General features: G+C 39.5%; 2 protein-coding genes across 7 annotated transcripts in view; one reads left to right on the top strand and one right to left on the bottom strand.

The window, feature by feature from the left end:
- The first annotated feature begins 1,420 nt into the window (after positions 1 to 1,420).
- Positions 1,421 to 22,099, top strand: akna (AT-hook transcription factor). 5 transcript variants are annotated; one of them, XM_040053554.1, is made up of 24 exons: positions 1,421 to 1,678; positions 2,066 to 2,180; positions 7,816 to 8,421; positions 9,325 to 10,108; positions 10,193 to 10,496; positions 11,558 to 11,632; positions 13,052 to 13,172; positions 13,385 to 13,479; positions 13,589 to 13,648; positions 13,749 to 13,867; positions 13,984 to 14,155; positions 14,633 to 14,802; positions 14,908 to 15,060; positions 15,221 to 15,461; positions 16,601 to 16,707; positions 16,906 to 17,171; positions 17,261 to 17,405; positions 17,940 to 18,092; positions 18,523 to 18,665; positions 18,927 to 19,052; positions 19,233 to 19,343; positions 19,528 to 19,626; positions 19,876 to 20,020; positions 20,507 to 22,099. In XM_040053554.1, the coding sequence occupies exons 3-24, from the start codon at positions 8,055 to 8,057 to the stop codon at positions 20,757 to 20,759; spliced, it is 4,209 nt and encodes a 1,402-aa protein (XP_039909488.1). In that variant the 5' UTR covers positions 1,421 to 1,678; positions 2,066 to 2,180; positions 7,816 to 8,054; the 3' UTR covers positions 20,760 to 22,099. The 5 variants fall into 5 exon arrangements, with proteins under 5 accessions (XP_039909488.1, XP_039909489.1, XP_039909487.1 ...); XM_040053555.1 differs by having other exon boundaries at positions 1,421 to 2,180; positions 7,816 to 8,364; XM_040053553.1 differs by having other exon boundaries at positions 1,421 to 2,180.
- stxbp1a (syntaxin binding protein 1a) overlaps positions 22,008 to 25,334 on the bottom strand; it is a 42,134-nt gene continuing 38,807 nt past the window's right edge. The window contains exon 19 of one of the 2 annotated variants that reach the window (XM_040053566.1): positions 22,008 to 23,484. In XM_040053566.1, coding sequence (XP_039909500.1) covers positions 23,402 to 23,484 — 83 coding nt within the window. In that variant the 3' untranslated portion in view covers positions 22,008 to 23,401. The remainder of the gene's footprint in view (positions 23,485 to 25,334) is intronic. The other variant, XM_040053565.1, reaches the window with a different exon arrangement.

Here is a 25,334-nt window from a genome sequence, read left to right as displayed (position 1 = left end):
GGCACACCCTGGCCAGGTATGGATATGCCAAGTTTTCAGCTAGTAGCTGTTTGGGAATCACCTTTTTGGTGCAAAAAGTACTATTTAATGCATTCCACACTGTGTCATCTTTGGCATTTTTCATAAATTGAGCTCAAGAAATGGGAAAAAAGACGTGTTTTAGTAACAATCTGACAGTAAAAAAAAGTGCATTCCCCTTTTTCTTTTGGATGCTTGCTTTACTAGTCGCCACAGCAGATCATCTGCCTCCATCTTCCCTAGTCCCATTCTGTCACACCTCATATCCTCTTTCCCTACATCCATGTTTTTGTTTTTTTGTTTTTGTTTTTTTTTTACATTTCCTTTCTTTCATTCTGACTTTTTTGTTACTATGGTCTTCCTCTTTTCCTCCTTTCTGATAGCTTCATGCTCAACATCCTTTGTTCACTGTATCCACTGAATAAGGGGTGCACATGTCCAAAAGAAATTCTGCCTTGCCTCTCTAACTGTCTGTAAATCACTCAACCTGAGCTGTCTCTCTGATGTACTCATTTCTAATCTTATCCATTCTGGTCACTGCCAGTGAAATATTAACATCTTCAGCTCTGCCACCTCCAGCTCTGCCTCCTGTCTTTTTGTCAGTGCCACCATCTCCAAACCATACATCACAGAAGGTGCCTGAAGAAACACTTTAAAACTGATTCTTTGTTAAGTTGTCTGTTAATATTTGTGTCATTTGAGGTAGGTGTCTTCATTATGCTTGGATGATTTGTAGATCAGTGTTAAGTGGCTTAACAACCAAAATAGATTCCTCTGAAATATGTCAGGTAAAAAGACTGGACTGAAAAAGAAAAGAAAAACAGCCAATGTCCAAATGAAAATTTAGAAATACCTTCAAAAAGTCTGGAGAACTATTGCTCAAGATCATGGTGACTCTTTAAAAGAATCCTCACATATTGGAAGCAATGGAAACTATAAAGAAATGAGTGATGGCTCAAGAGTTTTGCACAGCACTGTACACCCTCTCCCCTTTACATTGTATTAAAAATTCCCTTTTACCTTTTTAAAAACTGAATTGAACACCTTTATTGTTATTAAATGAATACAACAAAATTAATATCTCCCTAGAGCACACAGTAGTTCATTAACAAATAAAACAAATAAGGAATTTTACGACTTTTGTGTTATTTTGTTTAATTGTGTCTTTAAGTTTGTGCAAATCTGTGCGGAGTATCAATAAGATCAATTTTCTTGCCTTTAAATATGGGAGGAAAAAAATTAAACCATGTGCAACGGTGCCCTCTTGTGGTCTCATGTTTGAACAGCACCCTCCCTTGTATGTTGATTTAAAAGAAGTCCCGCCCCTGAGCACCATCATAACCAATCACTACTCAGATGTTCAGTTGAAGCTTTCAAGCTTTGGGTGCTCATGTTAAAAATATGCTCCTCACTATTGCCTGTCAGGTTTTCACTGGTCGCAACAAACGCCTTTGTTCAACCACTGAGTTTAGGCTAGGGTGGAAAGCGTTATCATTGTCGTCAATATCACCTTTTAAAAAAAGGCCAAGTTATGCACGACGTGGTTAGAAGAGAATAAAATGCCTGAAGTATAAGCTCAGGGCTAACATTTCCCCATTTAGTTCGCCTCGAGTAACTGTTCTTCCAGCTAAATCAGTGCCACGCTCCTCCAACGTTCAAGGTTGATAATTAGCCCTATAAAATATCAGAAAATTCAGCTTTTCTTTTTATTGGAGAAATAAGTGTAGCAGTGTAACTGCGTCGGAATTAACCTGTCAACATAATGTAGCTGAAAGTGGTCGGAGTGTGGGTTTTTTAGGTTTGCTTTAACTAGAGAATAAGGAGTTAGTGATAGTAACGATAACTAAGTTCTAAAACTGGCAGTGACTGCTGTAGAACTAGCTTACATTTACTAACGGTTTACTCTCAACGTTACTCTAACAGCGACGAACCGTGAAGTGAGCTGTTTAACCGTTTTCTAAAACCCCCAGAACCCTGTTTACTGATGGCGGTTTGTTGTGGTGCGTGTGCCATGGTGACACAGGGGTGGGTCTTTTCTCCTCTTTAGTTTTGCTGTTTTCAAGGCAACCGACCCATGCTGTGAAATCTGCCCATCATGAAATCCCTCAAGTCTTCTTGGTCATCTCATCTCCAGTATCGACCCATTACTGTGTTTGTACGAGGTAAGTTGTAATGTATTGTAATGCTGTTAGATTTCTTCACAACGGTAGTTCTTGCTCTGTGGCTCCCACAGCCCACCAGACTGGCTGGTAGTACTTGGTTGTTTGTATATCTGAACAAGTTTTTTCTTTATAGTACTGGAAGTCCTTGTTGTAAAGCAGAGGTGGTTAGGGGGGAAAGGATATTGATGCTGCCTGAAACTGTGGATCAAAGGAAGACTGTAGATTTCTTACCTGGCTTTCCCAAGGCACGAAGTTATGTTTTTACAGTATCTCTACAGAATCAGCTCCTTTTGGCAGCACTGATATTTGGGATACAGTGAACAGCAAAGTGGGGTGATCCCATGCAAAATCAGTTGCTCCTCCCAGTTGAATTCTCACGATTAGCTGTTGTTTTTAACATCCACTAGAAGTGTCACCACCTGAACCCAAACTTTAGTTGTTGTTTTTTCTGTAACTGAAGTTTAACCTTAATGTCATGGAATATATGATAGTGTTAATACTGAAAGTGCGTTCATTTAGTCTCATTGACATAGAGTAACAGAAACAAGGATTGGTACACTGGATGCTGTATCTTTTTATCTGATAATTCACTCGTGGAAATTTTAAAAGTATATTTTGGGTAAACTTCCATAGATCATATCACCATGTGCACGGTGGCTGGTTCAAACATGTTTCATTTTTGCCTAGATTTTTAATGCAGGATTACGTTCTTGCTGTGTTTAGGCAATAGCAAATTCTTTGTTAGGTATATAAAGCCATAATCATGGTTAGGGTTCAAATACACCAATTGACTTTTCATTCAGAGCTCTGTTTTCCAGTTTGCCATGGTGACATGCCCCCTCTTTGTCCTCTCTCTGTCCCCTCTTTTGAATGAAAGAAGTGTTGATGCCGTGAAGTATACTTCCTATTGTTTGCTCTGAGGCCAGGCTGGAAGAAACCAATAAAAAAGGCAGTGGTTCCTCTCTGACCTCTTAGTACCATCTGCACCAGTATGTGCTTTAAGTTCTTTGGGGAGACGTCTTTTGTCTGTTCCTGGGGTCAGACTGAAAACTAAAGAGGACAGAGCATTTTTTTAATCAAGGCTATGAAATCAGTTGGTTCATTCAGTTCTTTTAAGTCACATTTCAAAATATACTTGTATAAGAAAAGCCTTACCTGGTTTTACTTGATCTTAAGTCCCTTAACATTTCAATTCTGTAATTATTGCTGTTATTATTATTAACATATACTGCTATACAGCTATACTTTACTGTGATTTCTTAACAGTTGGTTTTTAGCACTGCATATTATTATCATTTTGCAAACCTTAGAGACACTGAACAGCAAGTTAACAGCACTACTGGGGTGATGTGGCTTAGGCTGTAGAGTGGGCCGTCTACTAATTGGAAGGTCAGTTGTTCGCTCCGGGGCTATTCCAGTTCTTAGTTCTTATTCCAGTTATTCTTGAAGTGTCCTTGAATCCCAAATTATGCACTCCTTTCAGAGTGTGTGTGTGTGTGATAAAAGTGTTTCAGTCTGTTCATGGGTTTAGCTTGTAGTGTAAAAAAGCCCTAAAAAAGTGTTTAGTAAGTGTAGATGAAAATTATACATGCACCAGTCTGTTTACCCTTTTGTTCTGCCAGAGGAAGCTGAAAATGTTGTTAGTATGTCAATATTATTGAACTTAGAGTCCGCTGGGAGTATGAAGTAAGAAGGTGCATAAAGATGGGAAAACATTGTAACGTACAGGTTACGTGCAGGTAAGGCAGAGTATTGAGGCTGGATAGTCAAAAGCACATGGTCAAAATTAGGTCCAGACTTGTTGCCAGTTCTGCCAAAAAAAATCGCCTTTTTGCTTACAAAAGTTGCCAATGTTTTGCTCAATGAATGACAGCGTATTTTGACACTGCACAATTTAGTCAATTAGTCAACCAGTCAACAGTCATCGTGGGCAGTGTATTATAATCTCATAGGAAGAAGTTTCCTAGTTCAAACCCCAGCTGGTGTCCTTCTGCGTAGAGTTTGCCTGTTTTCCCTGCCTTTTTGAATTTCCTCTTGGTACTTTTGCTTCTTCCTACAGTCCAAAGACATGCTTTGGTTAGGTTAATTAGCAATTTTAAAGCACTGAATGAATGTATTGTTAAATATGGCTTGTAGTCTAAAGTCCAATGCCAGAGCATTCCAGTTCAGTAGTATTTAAAATAACAGTAAAAATATTAAATCACTCTCTTGAGCGGCTCCTTCTGCATATTCATCCTGTGTCCTCAGTGCTCCCTGTGCCTCCTAAGGAGATTAGCTGCCATATCTTATTCACTAGGCGTTCCTAAACAGATCGGTGCTCTGTGGGGCAGCTCCACCTACACTTCTGTTCACTGTGTGCTCAAAATTCAGCAAGTGTCACTCTGTGAAAACATATATATTCCCTGTTGATTTTATGACAGCTTTTCTTCTTCTGTTCTCTCCTCTTCCTCCGTATCATCTGTCCTTTTTTTCTCTCACGCTGTCATTCCTCATCTCTGTCCTTCCCGAACATCCAGCTTACCTGTGCATCATACATGTATTCTTGGCTTGCCTCACCATCTGGTTGTGATTAGTTTGTCTGTAGCACAGAGTTTTTTCAATCTCGTGTTCTGCATGATGATTATTGTCTCTTTACAATCGGTGAAGCCCCCTGTCAGGGATTTAGAGCAGCTTACCCCATCCCCCCCCCCAAATCTGGCAGCTGAGTTAAATACTTAGTTCTCCTGGGCATGAACATGGAGTTATGAGCAGAGTAACAGGTGAGTTCTTTTTGTGCTTCTTTTTCCTCACCAAAATGAAGCTCCTATAGATACAGATAATGTAAAAGCTTCTGAATTTAGGAATTACATTTTATGCTGTCTTACCTCATTTTAATTTTATTATTATTTCCTCCCATTACATGGATAATTATCCTGGAAGCTCTGTATCTTTTTAGTTTACTTTACTGGACTGACTGCATGATTAGTTGAAATTCATAATTCTATTTCGACCTCAGTCCTCAGTAGGAAATGTGTTCTTTTAATAATATTCCCCGCCTTCTTTTTCTCCAAAATGGTTGTAACTAAAGATCTTTATCTGTTCATCGTCTCTCTACTGACATTTGTGATGAGGTAGCAGGTAAAGTTTTTCTGATGATTCTTTCATGTAGAACCTTTTTGTACATAAATGCTGCATGAAAGGAGAGCTGTTGCTACTGTGTCAGCTAAACCGTCCTCCAAGCACTTTGCAGTCACATCAGGGTTTTTGCTTTATCTTTCTTCCCAGTGAATGTGCAAATCTTTCTTGACATCCACAGTTTTATTTCTACATCACATTTCAGACACTTTAAACTGCAAGCTATTGCTAAAGCATCAGTAAGCTTGACTTTCACATACAGTTTTCTTAAAAAATGAACAAAAATGTAATTTGACCACATGTTTGCATGGCTTAAATAATAGAATCTCATTTTGTGTGTAAAATCTTTGGTGAAGAAAGTTTTATTATGGCTATGAATCTATTAAAATAAAATGAGCACTAAACTGTCAGGTGATACATATATTTGCATCACATTAATTTGTGGCTTGTGCAGTTTCACTTCAGCAACAGCCTGGTGGGGATTTGGTCTTCATTTGCCTGAAAATTCGTGTTTGTCCAAGAAGAAAGAAACCTTAGAAATAATGCCATAATTACACTGTGCGCTCCAAGCGATTCTATTCTGAAATGACTGTTGTTGTAAACCTACCTCTCGTGTTGTTTATGCGCAGAGCTGCGTGCTCTTGTTCCTTGTGGTCTAGTTTAAATGCATGGTGAGTTTGCCATGTTGGCCTGTGTGGAGAGTCGCCAGTGATTTGTGTATGAAAGGGCTCAGCGTGATGCGAGTCTGTGCATGCGCGTCTGTGGGTAAATCTGAGTGTGTTTGTGTGTAACGTTTGTATGTTAGTTAAGAGATGAAAGAAGCACCAGGCTTCATAATCTTCTTTTGGTAATCTGGGATATTGATGAAAGAAGCAACCAACCATGGTTACCACTTTTCTTAATGGAAATGTGAGTGCTGTAGAGTGTGTACTTTACTTGCACTTTGTTTTAAAATGCTAATTGCAAGACTTTGCTTCTGTCATTGATGCATGTTAAAGTCCATGACCCGGTATGCAGTTGTTATTTCCTGACCTGCTGGCTCAAAACCAAAATAATCAAGCTACATCATCATTATGAAATAGCTGTTCTGTAAGTGTCAGTGGAAGTAAGTGATAATTACACAGTGTGACTTTGCTGCTTAAGCAATCAAATCCAAATAGCTTAAAGTTTAAACATGCATGGTCTTGATGTTCTTTGAGACCTGTTGGCAATTAGGAGGACTGCACCACCAAGTTGAACTCAGTTCTGCTCAGTATTAATTGTATCTTTTTATAAGCTTATTGTTTTGGCCCTCCACAACAGTCCCAGTTTCTCACGTGGCCCCTTGGGAAAATTAATTGCCCACCCTTGCTCTAGCACATTGAAATGCAGCTTTGGGAGTGAGCCACTGGCTATATAGCTGTCAGAGATGTTTAACTGCACACTCTGAAAACACAACTTGAGCTCATGTTGTGGAGTTGCCATAGTGAGTGTTGCAGCTCCAAACTAATTCTTGGGAGACTTGCTATGTGACATTTTGAACTAGCAGACTAATCGAGGATCTGTTACCTGTATACTGTGTTTGTTTCCTGTGAGTTAAGCAACTGAGATGAATTCAGTAGTGTGTGTAAAAGCTGTGCGGTGTGAGCAGATGGTACAGGATTTGAGCAGGGGGCAATAAAAAGAATTCTAAATCGGTGGTGTAAACAACACAAAGTTCATGTCGCCTTAGAAACCGGTCCATACGTGCTGCATTGTAAATATTCTCATGATATCCTAAAATATCATGAGTCAGTGTTTGAACTGCACATTTAAAGTCAACTAAGCTTTAAATAATCAGGAGCCTATTTTTTCCTAAAGGCAGCAGCATCTAGCTGGTAGATTATATGTGTATTCCCATTCTGTCATCTATGATTACATTTATGAACATTTTTTATTATGTATATAGTAAAGGTATTAAGTTTGGAATTTACTGATTATTATTATCCTGGTCAAGTCTGTTTGTGTTTTATTGTCTCAGAGTTTGATCAGTGTTAAAACAGAGTAAAAAAAAGTCTTGTAGATGGCATTAAAAGCTCTCTCCAATGAGTTTGACTGTATTGTTTAGTACAATGCTAATAAAATAAAATGCAAGCACTGATAAACAGAACAGAAAAGCTTTTAGACTGAAGGATTAGACAATTTAGAACTTTAATTTTTGTTTTTTGTTTATTTTAATTGGAAATAATAAGTAAAAAAAGTAAGCAAATAAAGAGTGTTGTAATTTCTTTCTTTTTTCATGGCTTTATTGTGTTTGTTATGTCTAGGATGTTTTTTGTTTGTTTGTTTGTTTTATCTGTGACATGGTTTTGTTTTTGTTCAATTATTTCAATGGAAAATAGATTAGGAATTGGGGTTAGCCTCAAATCTTCTGCATTAACAAATTGTGCTACTCAAGGTGTGTAGCACAATTGTAATACTTGTAATACTACATGTAATACTTGATTCATTGCAAAGTATTACATGTAGTGAAATAAGTATCTGTTGCTTGTTTGTGTTTCAGGTATTGCATCCAAATGCTTCCTGTTCCTCAGCACTGAAGAGTAATCACTGAGTCTGTAGCTGTTACCTCTGGAGTGCCACCAGCTCAATGACTTCTACCGCAATTTATAAACTTCCTCCACCATGGTTTTGAAAGTGGCTGCAGAGCCAAAGAAACTAAAAAAGATGCTAAAGGTTCCCAGGCCTGGCTGAAACAGTAACTGAAGTCAAAACAAAGAACTGAGGGAGGCTGCAAGGTGAATGGAAACAAGACAGAACACCACAGCAGGGGTTCTGTTCTGGACCCCTGCCCCGGTCCACTCCTCACCTAATAGCACTGCTATATCAGAGGATGAGTGGGATGAAGAGGATGAAGAACAGGCAGAAGAAGAGGATGACTTTTTTAGTCAAATGGATGAGAATGGTATCATTGGACTGTCAGAGGCGCTTGAAAATGTGGAATTGGAGGAATGCAATTCAGATGGGTGCCCTGGATCCCTCACCCCAGAGGAGGCAGATTATAGTGTGGCTGAGAGGGACACACCGTCTGAGGAGATGATCTACGAGCTGAGTAAGCATCTGTCGCACCATAAACCAACAGAAGAAGATACAGGAAAACTGTCATCCTGTGAGCATTCATTTATAATTTATTAACTTTTTTCTTGACCTTCATTTCTTAGTTTCCACTCTAAAGCACTTGAATACACCTGATTCTGAGACCTGTTTGAATAACAGTTGAATAATTGTTTTCATTTTTTTTGTTTTCTCATATTTTATATTTTCTAAAACCTAAAAAATAATATGCTTAAGATTATAGAAAACAAACAAATCCTGGCAACTGAAAGATAGAAATGTAAATTCCGTCTTTGTTCTCGAGATACTAATTATTTTGTCATCAGGTGATTAAAAGAGGTCCCTGCTTGTTTGGTTCTACTGTAGAGAGTAATTTACAATTGTAAAATCTTTACAAATACACACAAAATTTTGCCTGTCTCCCCGTCATATTAGTCTCTTTGGGCAATTTTGAGAAGTCAAAACAAAACGGGATTTAGCCAAATCTAGTGAGTAGGATTGTGGTGAATACTGACATTGTTCAGAATATTTTCCTCACACACCTTGACACATAACAGTAACGCTTTTAAAAGGTCATCGTGAACAACTGAGTGAATGTTGAATAATGGCATGGATCCCCTTGGTTCTACTCCTCACATGATGTGCCACCTTGGGCTTTAGACAATAAGGAACAAACAAGCAGTTTAGTACAGAGTTGTGGTCTGAGACAAAGCTCTCAGCACTACTGACCTGTGAACCTGTCTAAAGCAGAGAAAGCTAACATGATGACCTTAAGGGAAACTGCCAAATTTAAAATAAGTTTGGTTGTTAATGGCTGGAGTCATGGAACTGATTGCGCTTGAAGACCAAAGACGGTGCGCATTTGTGTGATTCATTAAAACTACACCGTCCTTTGTTGCGCAACACGTTTTTTGCTTCCTTATTATTTTTTCATCCCTTCTTCTTTTTGTAATTATAGATGAGTTAAAAACGTGGTCAGAGGATATGGAGGTGAGGCAGAGAATGGAGGAGCAGGTAGCAGAGCATCTTTCTGAGTGGAACAAACACCACGACACGACGAATGATGACAAAGATGGAGAAGAAGAGAGAGGGAGGAGTGATTGGAGTAAAAAGAAATTTGAGCACACTAGAACATCAGGGGAGTTTGGAAGAAAGCTGGCAGGACTCGCTGAAGGATATTGTGGTAAAGAAGAGAAAAAAGAGATCAGCTCAGGACAATCTTCTAGCGTTCAGCTGCACGGTGTGGACAGTGTCTCCTGTCCAGCCTCCCGTTCTGCCTTACCCATTGCCGCTTCCACTTTGCCCCATCGTCTGCATTTCACTGCCGAGGAATTAAATACTGCCCCAGGACTTGAAGCTGAAACCTTTCCAGAAATAAGCTTTACAGAAAGTTTTCAAGAGTCTAACAGTAGCCACATGAGCCTTAACTCCAGTCCTCGCTGTCCCGAGATAAAGCTCAGGGCTTCGCCTCAGCCAGCAGCATTGTTTTCTGAACAGGTCATCTCAAATCATTACAGGAGATTAAGTAATGGCCCTGGAAAAGAATCAGGAAAGAGAGATGAGGAGCATAGTCACCCCACTCCCACACCGAGAAAGATAAGGAAGCACTCTCCTGAGGCTGCATATTCAAGAACTCATTCCCCCGGCACAGTCAGGCCCAACAAACAACAGAACACACGTCGTGACAGGGGCGTGGTAACGCCTAGAACCAGGAGCAATGCTGTTGCAGAGGACGAATCTAGGTAAAACACATTTTATTAACCATTTTATTTGGGCTTTCTTTTTGCTCTTTTCTATTTTCATACATCACAATTCTCTTTTTCCAGAAAGGGGCCTCTGAGTTACCACACACCAGACTTCTCGAAGGTCGAACCCAGAGTTCATTTTCCCAAAGGCGGTTACAAGCCCCCCAAGAGCAGGTCCTTGTTAACGAGGAAGTCCTTATCACCCGAGCCACCTATAATCTTCAAATCCCCTGCTGATATAGTGAAAGAAGTCCTACTGAATACCGCTGGTGAATCTCCTACCTCGCCAGATTCTGACGGACAGGCAACCAGTGCAATCAACGCTATTGTGCCTCAGGAGTTCAGATGCCACCAGCAGGCCACCACACTGGTCAATCAGCTTCAGGTACTAGTAGAGACTAAGAGGTATTTCAGTTTGGAAGAGTTCTCTGTAAAATTACTTTAAACCACTAAAGCTGATTGAGATGGACAGAAGATATCTAACTTGTCCCAGTATTAAAATCAAAGTTGTAGTAATGATGGCTGCATTCTGCTTAGGGGAGGTCCTATTTCTGTGAATACAGGTTCACTGACAGGGTCTGCTGGGACACGTAATTGAAGCTTCAGTAATAAGATCTGTGCTTTTTGTACTATAACAAGTCAAAATGTCATGAAGAAGTCTGAGTTTTTCCAGGTTAGTGTGAATGCCAATACTGACTGGACTTAAAGTACTTAGAATTTAATAATGTGTGAACATCAAACATGGATATGCCAGAAGGGACTAATATATTTAGAAAAAGTCTCATCTCAGCTCCCAGCTCAAGGTTTTAAAATGGGAAAAATAGGGGAAACGCATTTAAACACATGGCACATGAGACTCGTAGTTTTAGGGTGCCCCACTTTATTTCCTCTTTGTTTTAGTGTCACGGTTCAAATCAAACTTATCACAGTGGTGGAATCTGAATAATGGAGACATTTTGTTCATTTTTTTATTGAACGTGAAAATAAGACAACACCGATTTCTCTTCACTTAGTTTTAACTATAATATAACAACAACATACAAATACATTTTCTAGAATGAATTTTGTTTAATATTATTACCCAGAATGTCACTGTCTGCTGTAGCGTTTCAGTTACTATACTGAAACTGAGCATTAAGACATCCATCCATTTATTTGGACAGCCAACAAAAACAAAAGCAAATCCAAAACCAAAGTACACAGAGATAATTTGCCTGGCTGTCCTCATATGTTCAGCCTTTGTTTACGTTTGACAGCCTCACAGGATGAATTAGACTAAACAGAACCTAAATTCCGCTCCAGTCTTTTAGTCCTCTCTTTTATCGCCACCCCCATTTTTGCTTTATTCCCTTTCATTTTCATTTGTCTCACTTTTTTTTCCTCATGTCACATTTCTTTTGCACTGCTTCTCCTCACTTCCTTCTCCTTTATTTCCTCTGGCTGCAGGAAGACTACGACAGACTGCTGACTAAGTACGCTGAGGCAGAGAACACCATTGATCGTCTGCGTCTGGAAGCCAAGGTAGGTAATCTAGAGATCCAGCTATAATTTATCACCTTTTAATGGTGTGGATTGAAAAACAGTACATGTCACTATCATACATAACTATTAGTGGTCTAACCATTAAGCCACTATAAAATATTAAAGTTAATACCAAACTTCAAAGTGATATACAACTTATTTACTTAAATTTTAGGCATTTATTGAATTTTTCTTGTCAACAAAGAGTAATTATGTGGCTTTCGATAGTTGAACAGCTGTGAAAGTACTTTCAAAGTAGAGCTTAAAATTAGAATCATTAGAATTATGAAATAAATTCATTATGTCACAACATTTATATGTCTGTATTTCATTATGGCAGGACAGAAATTTAGAGAATCAGCGTCCCAGGTCCAGGCAGGCTCAGCGCATCATAGACAGAGCAGTATGTCATACAAATGATTACAAATCTCAGAAAAGTGGGATTTGAAATAAATACAGAAGAGGCAGGAGTAGTGCTGAAGTGTTCGGAATTGGGTCATTTAAAGATTTGGTGGCTCATTTCTGTTTGTGCTGCAGCGCTTCACATTCAGCACTAATTTAAATCAGCTTACTGAACTCCTCACCTCCATTTTCTCCCATCTCATTCATTACAAACTGAACCACCATCTGTTCTATCCTCCCCTCACCCAGGCAGGGTGGGAGGAGTTCCTTTACAACAAAATTTGCAGATATTTGTTAGTAAGTATTTTTTTCTGATTAGACATATGTTCCAGTAGATTTACCTTTTGTAGCTGAGCTTATAACCAGTTTAATAAGAAATCTGACTGGTTCCAGTCTGATTGATGATCTGAATTTAGGTTTTAAGTGGGGTTTTTGTCTTTCTGATTAATCTCTGTTGTCTCTTAATTATATATTAAAGTGTCCCTGTAGGTGCCATGCAGCTGTTTACTTTTGCAATATGTATGTGTGTGTGTGTGTGTGTGTGTGTGTGTGTGGGGAAAGGGCCTTCTGAGAGCCATTAAAGGTCATAAAGATTTACAGCTTTGAGTGACTGTCAAGCTCATTTTCACACTTTGGTTGGCTGATGACTGACTATGTTTAACTCATTTTTTTCCAAACTCTGTTATTCTCCCCTGCCCTTAATTACCTCAGTACCCTCCTTATGTGTTAGTCAGAATAGTTGTGAGGTCTTAGTGAAAGCTTACAACCTGTGGACACTAGATGGGGATGTTTTCCTGCTGTGTGTATACTGTTTTTTAATCTGACTCACTTCACATTTCTAGAATGAGAAATTAGAGCAAACACTGATCAAAACCTGCTGAAGTCTCATTTTGTATGGGTAAAAGTACTATACAGTGATACAGTGTGTCTCTTACAAAATGTAGAAGTCCACATACAGACAGGCTAGGTATTAATTATTGAGAACATGTTTGTTTTTGTTTTTCATGTTTCTACCAGGTTAACCTGTACTCTGACCCACCAAATCCCGGCCACTGCGTGCAATCAGGACTAAACTGCGGTGCTTCAAAGTTGCTAAAATTTGATTTTCCTCGGGCTCAGAAACCCACGACAGATCAGGGTATCTTCATTTTATGTAATGGTTACTTCTTTGCTGCTAAATCTTGTATTAGTCAGTATCTTTAAACCGGGCAGCTTGCACCACAATTATCTGAATGGAGAAATGACTCTGCAGATATTTAGAATTTTTGGGTGAACTGTCTCTGGCTTTGATGATTGTATACAACAGGCATTGTGTGCATTTTCCTTTTAATCTGTTTATCCATGTAACAGGAAGTTCAGCTACCGGTCCTACTGAACCAGGCTCTAAGCTTGGACAGCAGCTAGCTAATATTCTGTTCAGCCAGGCCGAAACATTTCTGCAGCAGGTAACTGGCCAATTAAATCTTTAGAGATGAGAATGATCCGATTTGCTGGCTGGTAATAATGGTCATTTAGGAAATGAATCAATCATAAACCTTTTGATTTTTCATTCAGCTGCAGACGTTTGAGGATCTCCTTAAAAGCAAAAAACTTCAACCTTTTGAACAAACTGAGGTAAAAGCAACAAAAGCACAGCAGAATTCTCTAGGTTTTTAAACATCACATCTAATAGGAACATATATTGAATGGAATACATAAAAGTTCTTTCTTTTAGGGTATGGCTCAGCTTGCCGAGGGGCTCGAATCGTTGGAGAGGGGATACTTGTTGGCGAGGGATGAGCACAAACTCCTGCAGCAGCGAGGCATAGAAATCAGCCAGTTTGACCCAGAACGGTAATGCTGATGTCCAGCATTACATCTGAATACATTTTATATTTTGCATTTATGTGTGCTCATTACTCAGTTGTTTTGATTCATTTTTCTTTTTTAACATGTATGTTATGCATCAGGGAGTTGGAGGGGCTGATCTTTCGGTGTGGGCTGCGTACGGACGAGCTGAAGGAGCAGGTGGAACAGATGCAACCGGATCAGCCCACCTGGATTACTCCTCCCTCTCCACCTCCTCAACCAACCACACCATCTGCCCTCTCTGTGGATGTTGTAACCTTCACTCACCCACAGGTAGCAACAGCATCATTTTATTCTGTGGCCAGGATTATTATGACTCTGTGAGCAGCATGGGCAAATTGTAATAAACCTAGTCTGTGTGGAGGAGGCATGTGTTTTTAGTGCCCTTGTAGCACAGTGAGTGTAAGGAATTGCATTCATTCACACTCTAGTTACAAGGCAGACATCTGCAGAGTGGTTGATTACCACAAATCAGAAGGTCAGTGGTTAGATCCCAGCTCCTCCAGTGTACTGTTATATGGAACTGTCCTTAGGCAAAATGGAAAAAGCTGAAATTGCACCTGTGAGTGCTGTGAGTGTGTTATACATAACGTGTTTAACTGCTTAATGTGGTTTGTAGTGGAAAATTTGGATTTTTATTTCACAAAATTGGACTATTTTTGGTTTATGATGAAATCCCTGTTCAGGACAGGATCACAGCTTTACCAGACTTTATCTTGTCAATTACTTTTCTCTTTTTCCTCTTTTGAGGTCCTGCCTGTGCCTCTGCTCTCTGGGGCAGCGGAAGCAGAAGTGAGCTCAGCCTGTAAAGAGAACGATGAAGAGAAGTCCGAGGGGGAGGATGAAGAAACTCTCTACCTCAATCCTCTGAAGGGCAAAATTAAAAGTGTTGCAGAGGACTTTACCATGGCAGTGAATCAGTGAGTAGCTATATTTAAATGCATCAACATCATGAAATCTGATAAATAAGGAGCCCTGCAGCTGGGACTTTTAATTATTTAACTGTTTCTCCTCCATCTGTTTAGCTACCGAAGCATCAAGGAGCTTCCCAAACTTCTAGAGCGTAGCCTGAATGAAGCAGTTCTCTCCTCTCCTGCTTTAAGAACTAACATGCAGTCTGAACACAAGGACAGACAGGAAACTGGAAACAATGAAATCTGGAAAACTCTCTCTCAGAGGTTAGTCTCAAAGTAAAAGGCAAGATGGTCTGCATTTTCACCAGCAGCACAGTTTGTTTTTTCTATTGGACAAAAAATTGAGTAAATAAAAATACACAATTGGGAGGAAGCTAATTTCTCCGACCACTGGACTACATTCTCTCCAATTATTTGTTAACAGGAATGCACAATCAGACCATCAGGGCTATTCTTCTGACGTGAACAAACAGCAAAACAGCAGGTCCAGTCCTCGTCCGGCCTCCAGCCGGCTCATGATGTTTCCTGTTTTTCGTCAGAGTAACATAAAGAGGGTAGAGGTGGGAAAGTCTCACAGCAGCAGTCTGAGCAGCCTCGGAGATGTAAAAGTGTCAGAGTTGAGGAGCTCCGAGGTTCAGGCTGGGGGCAGGAGAGTGTTTTCTCAGGTCAGTGATATTGATGGTCACTTATCCTGTATCAGTTCGAGTAAAAATCTTGTTTTATTATGGCCTGTATGGTGTATGGTTCTACCAAGCTTGAGTGAAAATGAGCTGATCAGTTTTGGATTTGGAGCTGATAAATACTGAACAACAGTTAAATTTTACTAAAAGGAAGAACCTGGTTACATACACATATTGTTGGCACTATTAAAGCAACATACTGTCATATGTCTACACTGGCAGAATACTATTTATTGCATTAGCATTTTTAGCAAATTAGTTAGGTAGGTATAGCCTATAATATAATTGTTTTACTCATGCATTTTCCTTTTGCTAATTAATATATTGTATATAATATTATTATTACTAACAAGCTGACAGATCAGAGCTAGTGATGTGCGATACCACTGATTTCCTTTCCGATCCGATACCAAGTAAAATTCAGGGTGGTATCGACGATACTGATCCGATACCGATACTTTGTACAAAAACTTATTTTATTTATTGTAGCTTTTATTGTATCTCAAATTACAGCTTCATAATTATTAAAGGGCATCAGCTTACCTGTTCTTATCACTTAATAATGCACAATTATCATATAGAAATAAAAAAACTGAAGTTGTGCGCTATCAGAACATGTTGCCTGCCTGCAGCACTAAAGGACTCCGTGAGAGACGTCTGTCTCGCCCTAGCAGCACCTGTCCCTCTCCTCCTCTTCACTTCGCCTCAACATAAGCTCGTCATATTCTGTGATTTGTTTTTGCATAGGCTTAGATTTAACAGTGTCAATTAATGACCAATCAGTGGTTTCTCTATGGGTGACTTCTTAAATACAGCTGATATATAAGTGCAAAATGCTCCTTATATCCTTGGACTAACTCAATCAGTGTATATGTGCACTATTTGAATTGCCTCTTTTTAACATGCCAAAGTTTAATTAGTTTCAAAGTAGCTAAAAAAATAAACTTTATTTAACAGCAGTCGCCTCAAGGTGGTTTATGCTATGAGATAATAATACTACAATAATACTAAAATATTTCTGTAATGATTAACAAAACACTTTATTTTACTAAAGATTTGACATATTCGTTGCAGCTGCCTAGTGTGATGATCAGTGTTAATGTTGTATAACTTCTGTTTTGTAGGATGGTATCATCTCTCCAGAGACAGACAGCGGGTTTGTTGGTTCAGAGAGCAGCCGTCTAACTCCTGCAACAGCTTCCAGTCCTCTCCACCAGAGGGCATCAGAGAGGTGAGTCCAACTCTGCCTCCCTTCCTCCATAGTGATTTACTGCACTAATAATTTCAGCTCAGGTGCCATCCCCCACCCCATAACACACACAACACATTCTGATGTGATTTTCTATTGTTTTAAAAGTGATTGTTTTTTTCTTTGATTAAGTCTTCTGTGTTTTTGTTTTTGTCCTTGTTACATTCCATTATGGTGCAGCGGTGTTCCAGTGCCTCAGGAAGGAAGCACGAGTCTTCAGACAGGCCGAGTCTTTGCACCATCTCATTTTTCCTCACCGTTGCACAGTCATACAGCTAAAGACCTGATTATGAGCTCCCGACTTAGCCTCAGCCTCGACCAACCACAGAGATGCAGAAGGGCAGTGAGGAGACGCACCTCCTCCTGCTCTCCAAAGCGCTGTGTCAATCTGAGACAACAAAGGGTGGCGAGTGGCAGCAGTGAGTTTGGACTTGAAAGTGACGGCAGTGAGTTTCCAATTTGATTTACTTAGTAATCAGTAGTGCTCTCTCTCTTTTTGAGTATTTAAGCTGCTGACCTCCCCTTATTTCTACAGCTCACATTGACTCTGAAGGTGAAAAGACTGACCAGTACAGCAAATCTATCAATTTCCTCGACAGCTCACACTCAAGCTCTTCCACCACTACTCAGCACCACCTTTGCGATTCTCCACGAGCAAGGAGTTCCAGTCAGAACTGCATGTGAGTGTTTGTGTGTCTGGATGGGACTTGAAGCAAACAAGTCAACAGTACAAGTGGAGAATGTCCCAGAAACACAAAGCTCTGAGAGTGAGGCAGTAGATAGTCACTCTACAGTGTCGCTGTGAATCCTAATGATTTCTGATGAATGACAATAACTGTTGCTACAATAATGCAGTAACATGATCACGCCAAAAACTAGTTGTAATGTTTTTATTATAATTTTCTTTTATGTATTTTATTACAGAATCGCCTGCTGTTGAATCAGGTTGTATATTAGGAGCTTCTGTTTCCTGCACGGTGTGGTGTTTCTTGTTTCTTTTCAGAATGCGTGTGCACCTACATCAATATTTGCCATCCATTTTTTACCAGCTGAATGGTTTAGTTGCATATTTTCCACAGTAAAGCATTTTAGAGGTCACGTCACAATATTTGGCCACAAAACTTGGTGTGGCATGATAGTGTATTAGTTAAAGCTTACATATGAACTGCAAAGGTGGATTATTTTGTAAAGATCCTTTTTCTGTTTTCCTCTAGTGATGCAGTCCAGATACTGCAGGCTGAGGTAACCAAACTGAAGGAGAGACTAGAAGATCGTCTGAGAAACAAGAAGCCTATCAGCTCTATTAGATCAGCTCCATCAACTCAGGATAACAGCTCTAATCAAAGCACCTCTTCATCTTGCTTCAGGTTGTTTTTGTTTGTTTTTTTCTTTTCAATGCTCCACATAAAACCACAGAGTCAGTCTACTGTGATGGATTATACAGTCACTTGTGTTTGTTGCCAAGTAGGAGCACTAAAAACCTGATTTGTGTTTGCTTGCTTTGGGTGATATTCCCAAATTTTTCAAATTATTCCAGATGTCTAACAACATCTGGAATTTATGACTTTTTATCTGATGTGCTGCACTTTTGACTCTGTCTAGAAAGGTGCTGTATAAATAAAGTTTTATTTCTTTATTTAATAATAATAATTGTGGATGCATAATGAACTATGTGATCTTATATTCTACGGCCTGATTTGGAAATTTCATAGTTATGTCACAAATGAAGTTTTAAGCATTTATAGCAGACTTGCTTTTTGTTGCTTGCTGTTAATTTAGTTTTCTTCCACTTCTCAGGTCTAGAGAGCAACGGAGTGATGTCAGTGCAGGGAAAAGAGAAACACAGATGGTGGACGAGGTTGCGGAGGAGTCCACACAGAGACGAATAGCCAGGAGAAATTCTGCTTCTATAAACCAACAAAAGCCACAACATGATTACTGTGAGTTCATCGTGATTAACAAATGATCATTAAAATCAAGGAGGGAGACGCAGTGATACCAGTTTATTCATTTCATTTAGCCATTATGAAAGCTTGTATGGTCAAACCGAAGCATGTTCACTCACAGGGACTAACAGATGTAAGAGTGTCGTCTCCTTTAAGGTTCTCATCCTGTTTTTGATTCTGAAGCCTGTTATGCTCATTAACTCCTATTTTTAATGGCAAGCCCTATCACTTATTGAGTCAGTGTTTTATTTTCAGTGACAAGATCGGAGCTGCAGCCCTGTGCACCACAGCCTCAGGTGTCCAGATGCACTCAAACATCTGCAGCACTAGACAGCTGCTCTTCCCACACAACTACTGTCTACAGCAGGCGAACACAGCACAGTAAGAACACCTACCACACCACTGGAGACACAAAGACAAATTCAGTCAAATACAGCTTCAGAAATTTGAAATTGCAGTGGGACCTGTTCAGACATGTTAAATAAATCCATGTAGGTTCTCAGTCATCTACACTGCAGTCTTGAGGGTTTGAGCTGAGGGAAACTTCTCTCTGTATTGCAGGAAAGCATCCTGTTGTTTCTGTGTCTGAAAAAGGAGATGAACCTGACAGCAGAAGAAGTCAAGCTCCTGTTTGTTCTCAGTGTTTGTCATTTCACAGAGCATCCCCTGAACGTGAGAATGAATGCCTGGATAAACATGTTTGCTAGCAAAGAGGGCAGAATCCAAGTGTCTGAAGTGCACTTTAATTTAAAGATGTTTTTAACCAATGTTAAAGCTTTATCTGGATTAATTTTATGGTTCGAACGAGTCGATCAGCCTCCATAAAGCCTCTTCTATGATGTCTCTGTACTGTCAGGACCAGCTGGTGGCGGTAGAGAGATGCTCCATTCCTCCACTTGCTGCCATCAATGTCCTCTCTGCGGACGCCTCGAATCATACAAAGTCATTAAGCCAGGTTAGAGACCATGAAATGCGTTTCAGATGCACAGTTAGAGCACTGAGGTTTAAATCCTTATCAGAAGAAGGATGTACTGTTATCTTTGTGTGGCTAATCCATTATTTCACCACACAAAGACAAGAGTTTAGTTGTGTGGAAATTTATGCCCGATTTCCACTTGACTCATAAATTTAGTCTGCAGTAAATGAAATGAGTGCAATTATTTTAAGTGTTAATGGAGCTCCTGGCCTGCTCTGTGGTTCGCAGACAGTCACAGACTCTCCGACACTTCCACACACATAAAGTACCAGCCAGCCGAGTCCCCTGATGGAGCAGTGGGGAGCAGGTTCTTTGCATCTGCAGCTCCACCTGCACTGCTGCAGTGCATGCCAGTGTGCCCTCCACCACTCCTGTAAGTGCGCTGCTCTCATAGCTCACACACTCATCTGACACAGTATGCAAAAATCCTAAAAGCCTAAAATTTTCATTTTCTGCTTTTTTTTTTTTTTTTTGTTTCCCAGACTTTTAGATTAACATGCAAATAACAGATTTCATTTATATATCCTTATTTTCTATTTAATTTTAAATTTAAAGATGACAAACTGTGTCCAGAATCCACACAGCATTATCGCCTCAGTCTAAAAACACAGAAGGAAGATTTCGCTGGCTTGACTGGCCAGGTCGTTCCCTAAGTGCACATGGCTGCGCTGAAGGGAGGTTTTCCCTCTTAGCTGAGAGGTTTGCTGGATGAGGATTTGGGGCAAAATAGTGCAAGTTATGTGCAGTTTATTGAACAGTTTCTGATACATAACATTTTTCATATATAGTTTTGAGAGAATGTTACATAGAAATATCTTGTTCTGTCCTGATCCTTACTTACTTTTTACCATCTCCTCAGGTTGTACTCGTCCCCCCTCTACGTCTCTCCTAACAGAACTCCGATGTCTGCCGAGGTCACTGGTCCTGGGGAGGTGAGGAGGAGGACGAAAAGACGCTCGCTGTCTGTTGACAGGGAGCGCTCGTTGGACAGCTCACTGAACAAAGCCATCAGAGCAGCTCGACACATGAAACACACCTCCAGGCACATGGCTGGCTCGTTGGCATCTGGTCTGCAGTACCAGGAGCTGCTCACTCAGTCCTGCAGCTACTAGTGTGAACTGTCATCACAGGCACTAAGACTGAGTCATTAACTCAAAAGCAGCTGCAGAACGAGGCACGAGCCAAAAGAACTGAGTCGGACCAAAGTGAATATCTCAAATCCTCTTTGTAAGTTTTCTTTGCTGATGTTTTCAAAGATAGTTCTCTCCCCCCCCCCTGCTCAGGTGGCCAAAGCATGTATTTTTATCTGCTGGTAAACATTACAATGACTCTGTTTACACTATTATGTCTTATAGATCATATTTATTTTCAAACCTATGACGTACTACAGAGACCTGTATATTCTCATGAATTAGTTCTGCACTTTGAGCCATTTCTTGATCATGTGACACTAGTTTTCAGAAATCTGAAATTAACCTCAGTCTTATTTTAGTCGCTGTAGAAATTAATTTTCTGATGATGTAGAAACTCTTTCTGCTGTAAATGAAATGCACTCATGAGCCATGAGCTCAGTTTTAGATGGTCATTCTTCAAACCATAATCATTTGATGTACCAAGGGCCTCAGATGCTGGATATCAAAGTTTTTTTTGTATGTATAGATGATGTATTTTAAAATGCGATGTTCTAGATATGCTTTTTGTACTTTGTTTTTTTTATTTATTGCTCATTTGTGCCGATGTCGATCCAACGTCATTTTCACTACTCCGTAATGAAAAAAAAAAAAAAAGAATGACTGTGTGTTGTTTGTTTTAGAAATAATAGAAAAAAGTTCAGTCTTTCAGTATAATGGAAGCCAATTTATTAGACAACCTTAGTACATATTAGGTACACATGGAAGTATTGTTTGTGCTTCAACACTCGCAAACATACAATCCCAATAAGTTAAACAGTTTTTAGGACAGACTAATGTTTCAATATTATCTTCTCTGATAAATAATTTTGATATAAATCAACTGATTTGACAGCGTAAACCCTATACAACAGCAAATTATAATAGAAAAGAAAAAATAAACACAAGCATTTGCATCACAGAAAACGCATCATAGTGCAATATACAACTGTTTGGCCAGGAAAGAGGCAATAGAAGGAGGAAAGAAAAGTGGCGAGGGGTTTCCAGGGTTTTTCTTTGTTTTGTTTTTTAAACTTGCAAAGCCATTCACCATTGGAGGGTTTTACATTGCACCAGAGGAGGAAAACAGACAAAGAAAATATAGATCTTAGTTCTTTTTCCCAGTGGACCACTAAACAGCTACAGCTAAAACACCACAAACACGGCGGCTTCACGTTGGCTTTTTTTTTGTTTTGTTTTTTCGTCAAAGGAAAAGTCACTACTTCACAGTCAGAAAAATCACCATTCAACAGTGAGACGCTAAAACAGCAACATATAGCATATACACAACACTACTCAGTGCATGGCCCAATTAAACATCGTTACTAACCAATGATAAGACTTAATCTGACAGGATACAATACTGAAATACAACTGGCCCTTTTTGGAGGATTATTTATTAAATATCAGCAAGCAACGGCCTTTTTGACATTGAAACATGACGTCTCTGCAGAGGAAAGGAAAAAGATTGTGGCAAGTAAATACTTTACAGTCTCGGCAGCTGGAGGAGGGATGATTCTGGCTTTTAACAGAGCTCCCTCTTTTCCGACTGACTAAGTGGAGCTCTTAAAATGAATACTTAAAACCAACAGATCTTGTTTTGAGTATCAAAAACTCAAAAATCAATACATCCCTGAACACTTTCTGCTTTCTTCTCTGCTAGCCTGTAAGCTCAGTAGCTGGGACCAAGTTTACTTGAGCATACAAACTCAGCGGCCACTTCATTAGTTACACCTTGCTGACACAGGTTTGGACCCCTTTTGCTGCCAGAATTTCAGCAGGCCGTCTTGACCATGTCTACATGCATCAAGCTTCTGCCATATGACCTACTAGCAATACATTTGTGTTAATAAGCAGTGACAAAGGTATCCCTAATAAAGCGGCCAGTGAAATTGTCTCTTAAACTCTTAAAAATCCTTGAAGAATAGTTTCCTTTTTGTGATGCTCAAAACAAAAAGTTTTTTTAAGCGCCATATTCAACCACAACATTTACATGCGGCTCTCGGAACATCCACACTGGATACAAACACAGTCCAAGCATGCTACTGAATACGAACATCTCAAATGGGTAAGGGAAGGGTGATAGGACAGACTCCTCTCTGATGAAATATATCTATGCATATATCTATAAATTGCATGGTGACTGATATATTTTTTACAATATGAACCCCTCAGGCTGCACATCCCTCCTCTATCTGCTAACGGTAAAAGTCACACCATGGAGGTAACCGAAAGAAACGAACAAGAGAAATCATCTACCTTTTACACATCCTAGCAGGTTTCATAGCGTACAATATTATATTTTGGTCATTTCAATTTTAAATGGCCTTCTTTTCTGATATTTAATCAATTTTAAATACGTTTATTTAGTTGCATCCATTGTAAAATATGAGAATACTTGCAACAATTTTATTCTTTGATATAACGTATCTCTCTTTTTTCTTTTTAATTGTCTAAATTTTTTCTCTTCTCAAGCAAGATGCATACACAGTTAATGTGTAGGATTTGGCTGGGAATGATGTGGGGGGAGATGATGTAAGGGGGTGGGAGTAAGGTTAAGAGGAGAGAGACTGATTGGAGGATTTTTAGCTCGTCACTTCCTCGTCTGGTTTGTTCATGGCCTTGAGCTGCTCCAGCAGGCTGGTGGGAGTGAAGATGTGGGTCGATCCTGGAGACACGCACACGCATAAAGAGACACACAAACACAGCGAGTTAGATCTGCACGATTGGAAGGAAACTGATGAAAAATGTGTTTTCAGCTTATGTTATGAATGCCTACTTTTTAGACGAGGACAACCTTACATAACGTTGAAAGTAAAGATAGATCGTAAAGTTATGGAATCGGAATTTGTTAGTCAGCAAGTTAAAATGGATTATTAATATGTATTAAAAGAGTTTTAAAAGTGTTAGGGCGGGGGGGGGGGGGGGTATTTTCACTGTACTCAAGTGGAGGTTTAAGTGCTTTTGGGGGTTTCCGTTCCTTTTTTGTCTTGAGGAGATGCTTTGTATTCTTTACTGACACAGACATTAAATGCAAAGGGAAGATAAAGCATTACGCTCACGTCACATAAATCAGAAAATGGATTAAAGGTTAAGTAACTATTTAAACCACTTCAAATTTTGCATACTGGCTATTTTAAGAATAGACTAAAACCTTTCTGGGTTTAGATTGTTTTGCACATTAAAGTGGAACTATTTTGCTTCTCTTTATTTTCTGTCAAATATATATATATACACACACACACACACACACACACACACACACTGTTACAATTGACATTACATTGAACTGGACATGGACAAACTTTCAAATACTTCAGCATATGGACAAGTAATCCCTGTAATCTACCCTGGGATGTAGCAGATGTTAATTGGATGGTATTTCCAAATACAGTCACAGAAACAAGCTAATTTTGTTTAGCTTTCTAAAAGTACAAAACAGTGGAATTTGAGGCCAGTATGAAGCTGAATTTTCATTGTGGAGCCAGAGCTATAAAATAGAAGCTGTAATATTATATCACTGACACTGGTTGTCTTGTATTGATGACTGCTCCAAAGGCTAATGCTAGGCTAATGTGGCTAAATTAGCTTTCTCAACAATTGTATTGTGTGTATCTAGGCAGGCACTTATCCTACCGATAGATCCCCAAAATTGTACTGGAGTAACACAGTGTGTCCATCAAAGTATGAATTTTGTTTTAAGAATCACAAATTTAATTTGTAATATGTTTAAGAGATGAACTGAGGAGCTGCAAATAGTACCAGTATAAGATACAAAGATTTGTTTTTTTTTAAACTGTTAGTAACATAAAACTGTTCTTGCATAGTTCCAAAATAAAGTGGGAATGAGCACAATAGGTCCCCTTTAGTTTCTGGAATTTTTGTGACCTTGTGCAGGAGTATGTAATGCACTACTCTACTCTAATACACTCTCACTCCACAAACATACAGTCAGATACCGAGTTATTAGGCTGTGTTATAAATCACATGCAGCTGAACACAATGGGAGCACACAGGTCAGAGATGGCGCCACACAACTACTATGACTAAGTTAGCTTAAAGCAGCAGGTGGGCTAGTTGAAAACCTGCAACACCAAATCTGTATTGAGGTTTTGCAGACACGTGACCGCGAACCACACAACGTTAACTTGTCTGCCATTTTGGATGTGTGACAATCAAGGTGACAATGTAGCAGTAAGTGAGAAATGTCACACAGGCCTAGCCACCAGTTTGCAGCTATCTGGCAACCAAAAAAAAGGAGTATTTCTCATCTGGTTCCGAGTGCTTGCTGGAGGTTAATGGCAGACATTGGGGAAATGATTGCTAAAGACTCAATCAAACAGGCCAACAACATGGGTGAGTAATCCCTGGGTAACCACCTACTAGCGGAAAAATGTGTATTCCCTAGCCAGTTACTAGCCTATTGCTACAGTTGTAGTTTGAATGGAAGCTAGCTACTACTCTTCGAGCTGTAGCAAAACTGTGACAAGTGTGATGCAAGAACTGCTTTTACTTTGA

The sequence above is a fragment of the Simochromis diagramma genome, unplaced genomic scaffold, assembly GCF_900408965.1.
Source record: "Simochromis diagramma unplaced genomic scaffold, fSimDia1.1 OVJJ01000596.1, whole genome shotgun sequence".
Taxonomy (NCBI): Eukaryota; Metazoa; Chordata; class Actinopteri; order Cichliformes; family Cichlidae; genus Simochromis; species Simochromis diagramma.
The sequence above is the reverse complement of the archived record's forward strand: the minus strand, read 5'-3'. Positions and strand labels throughout refer to the sequence as shown.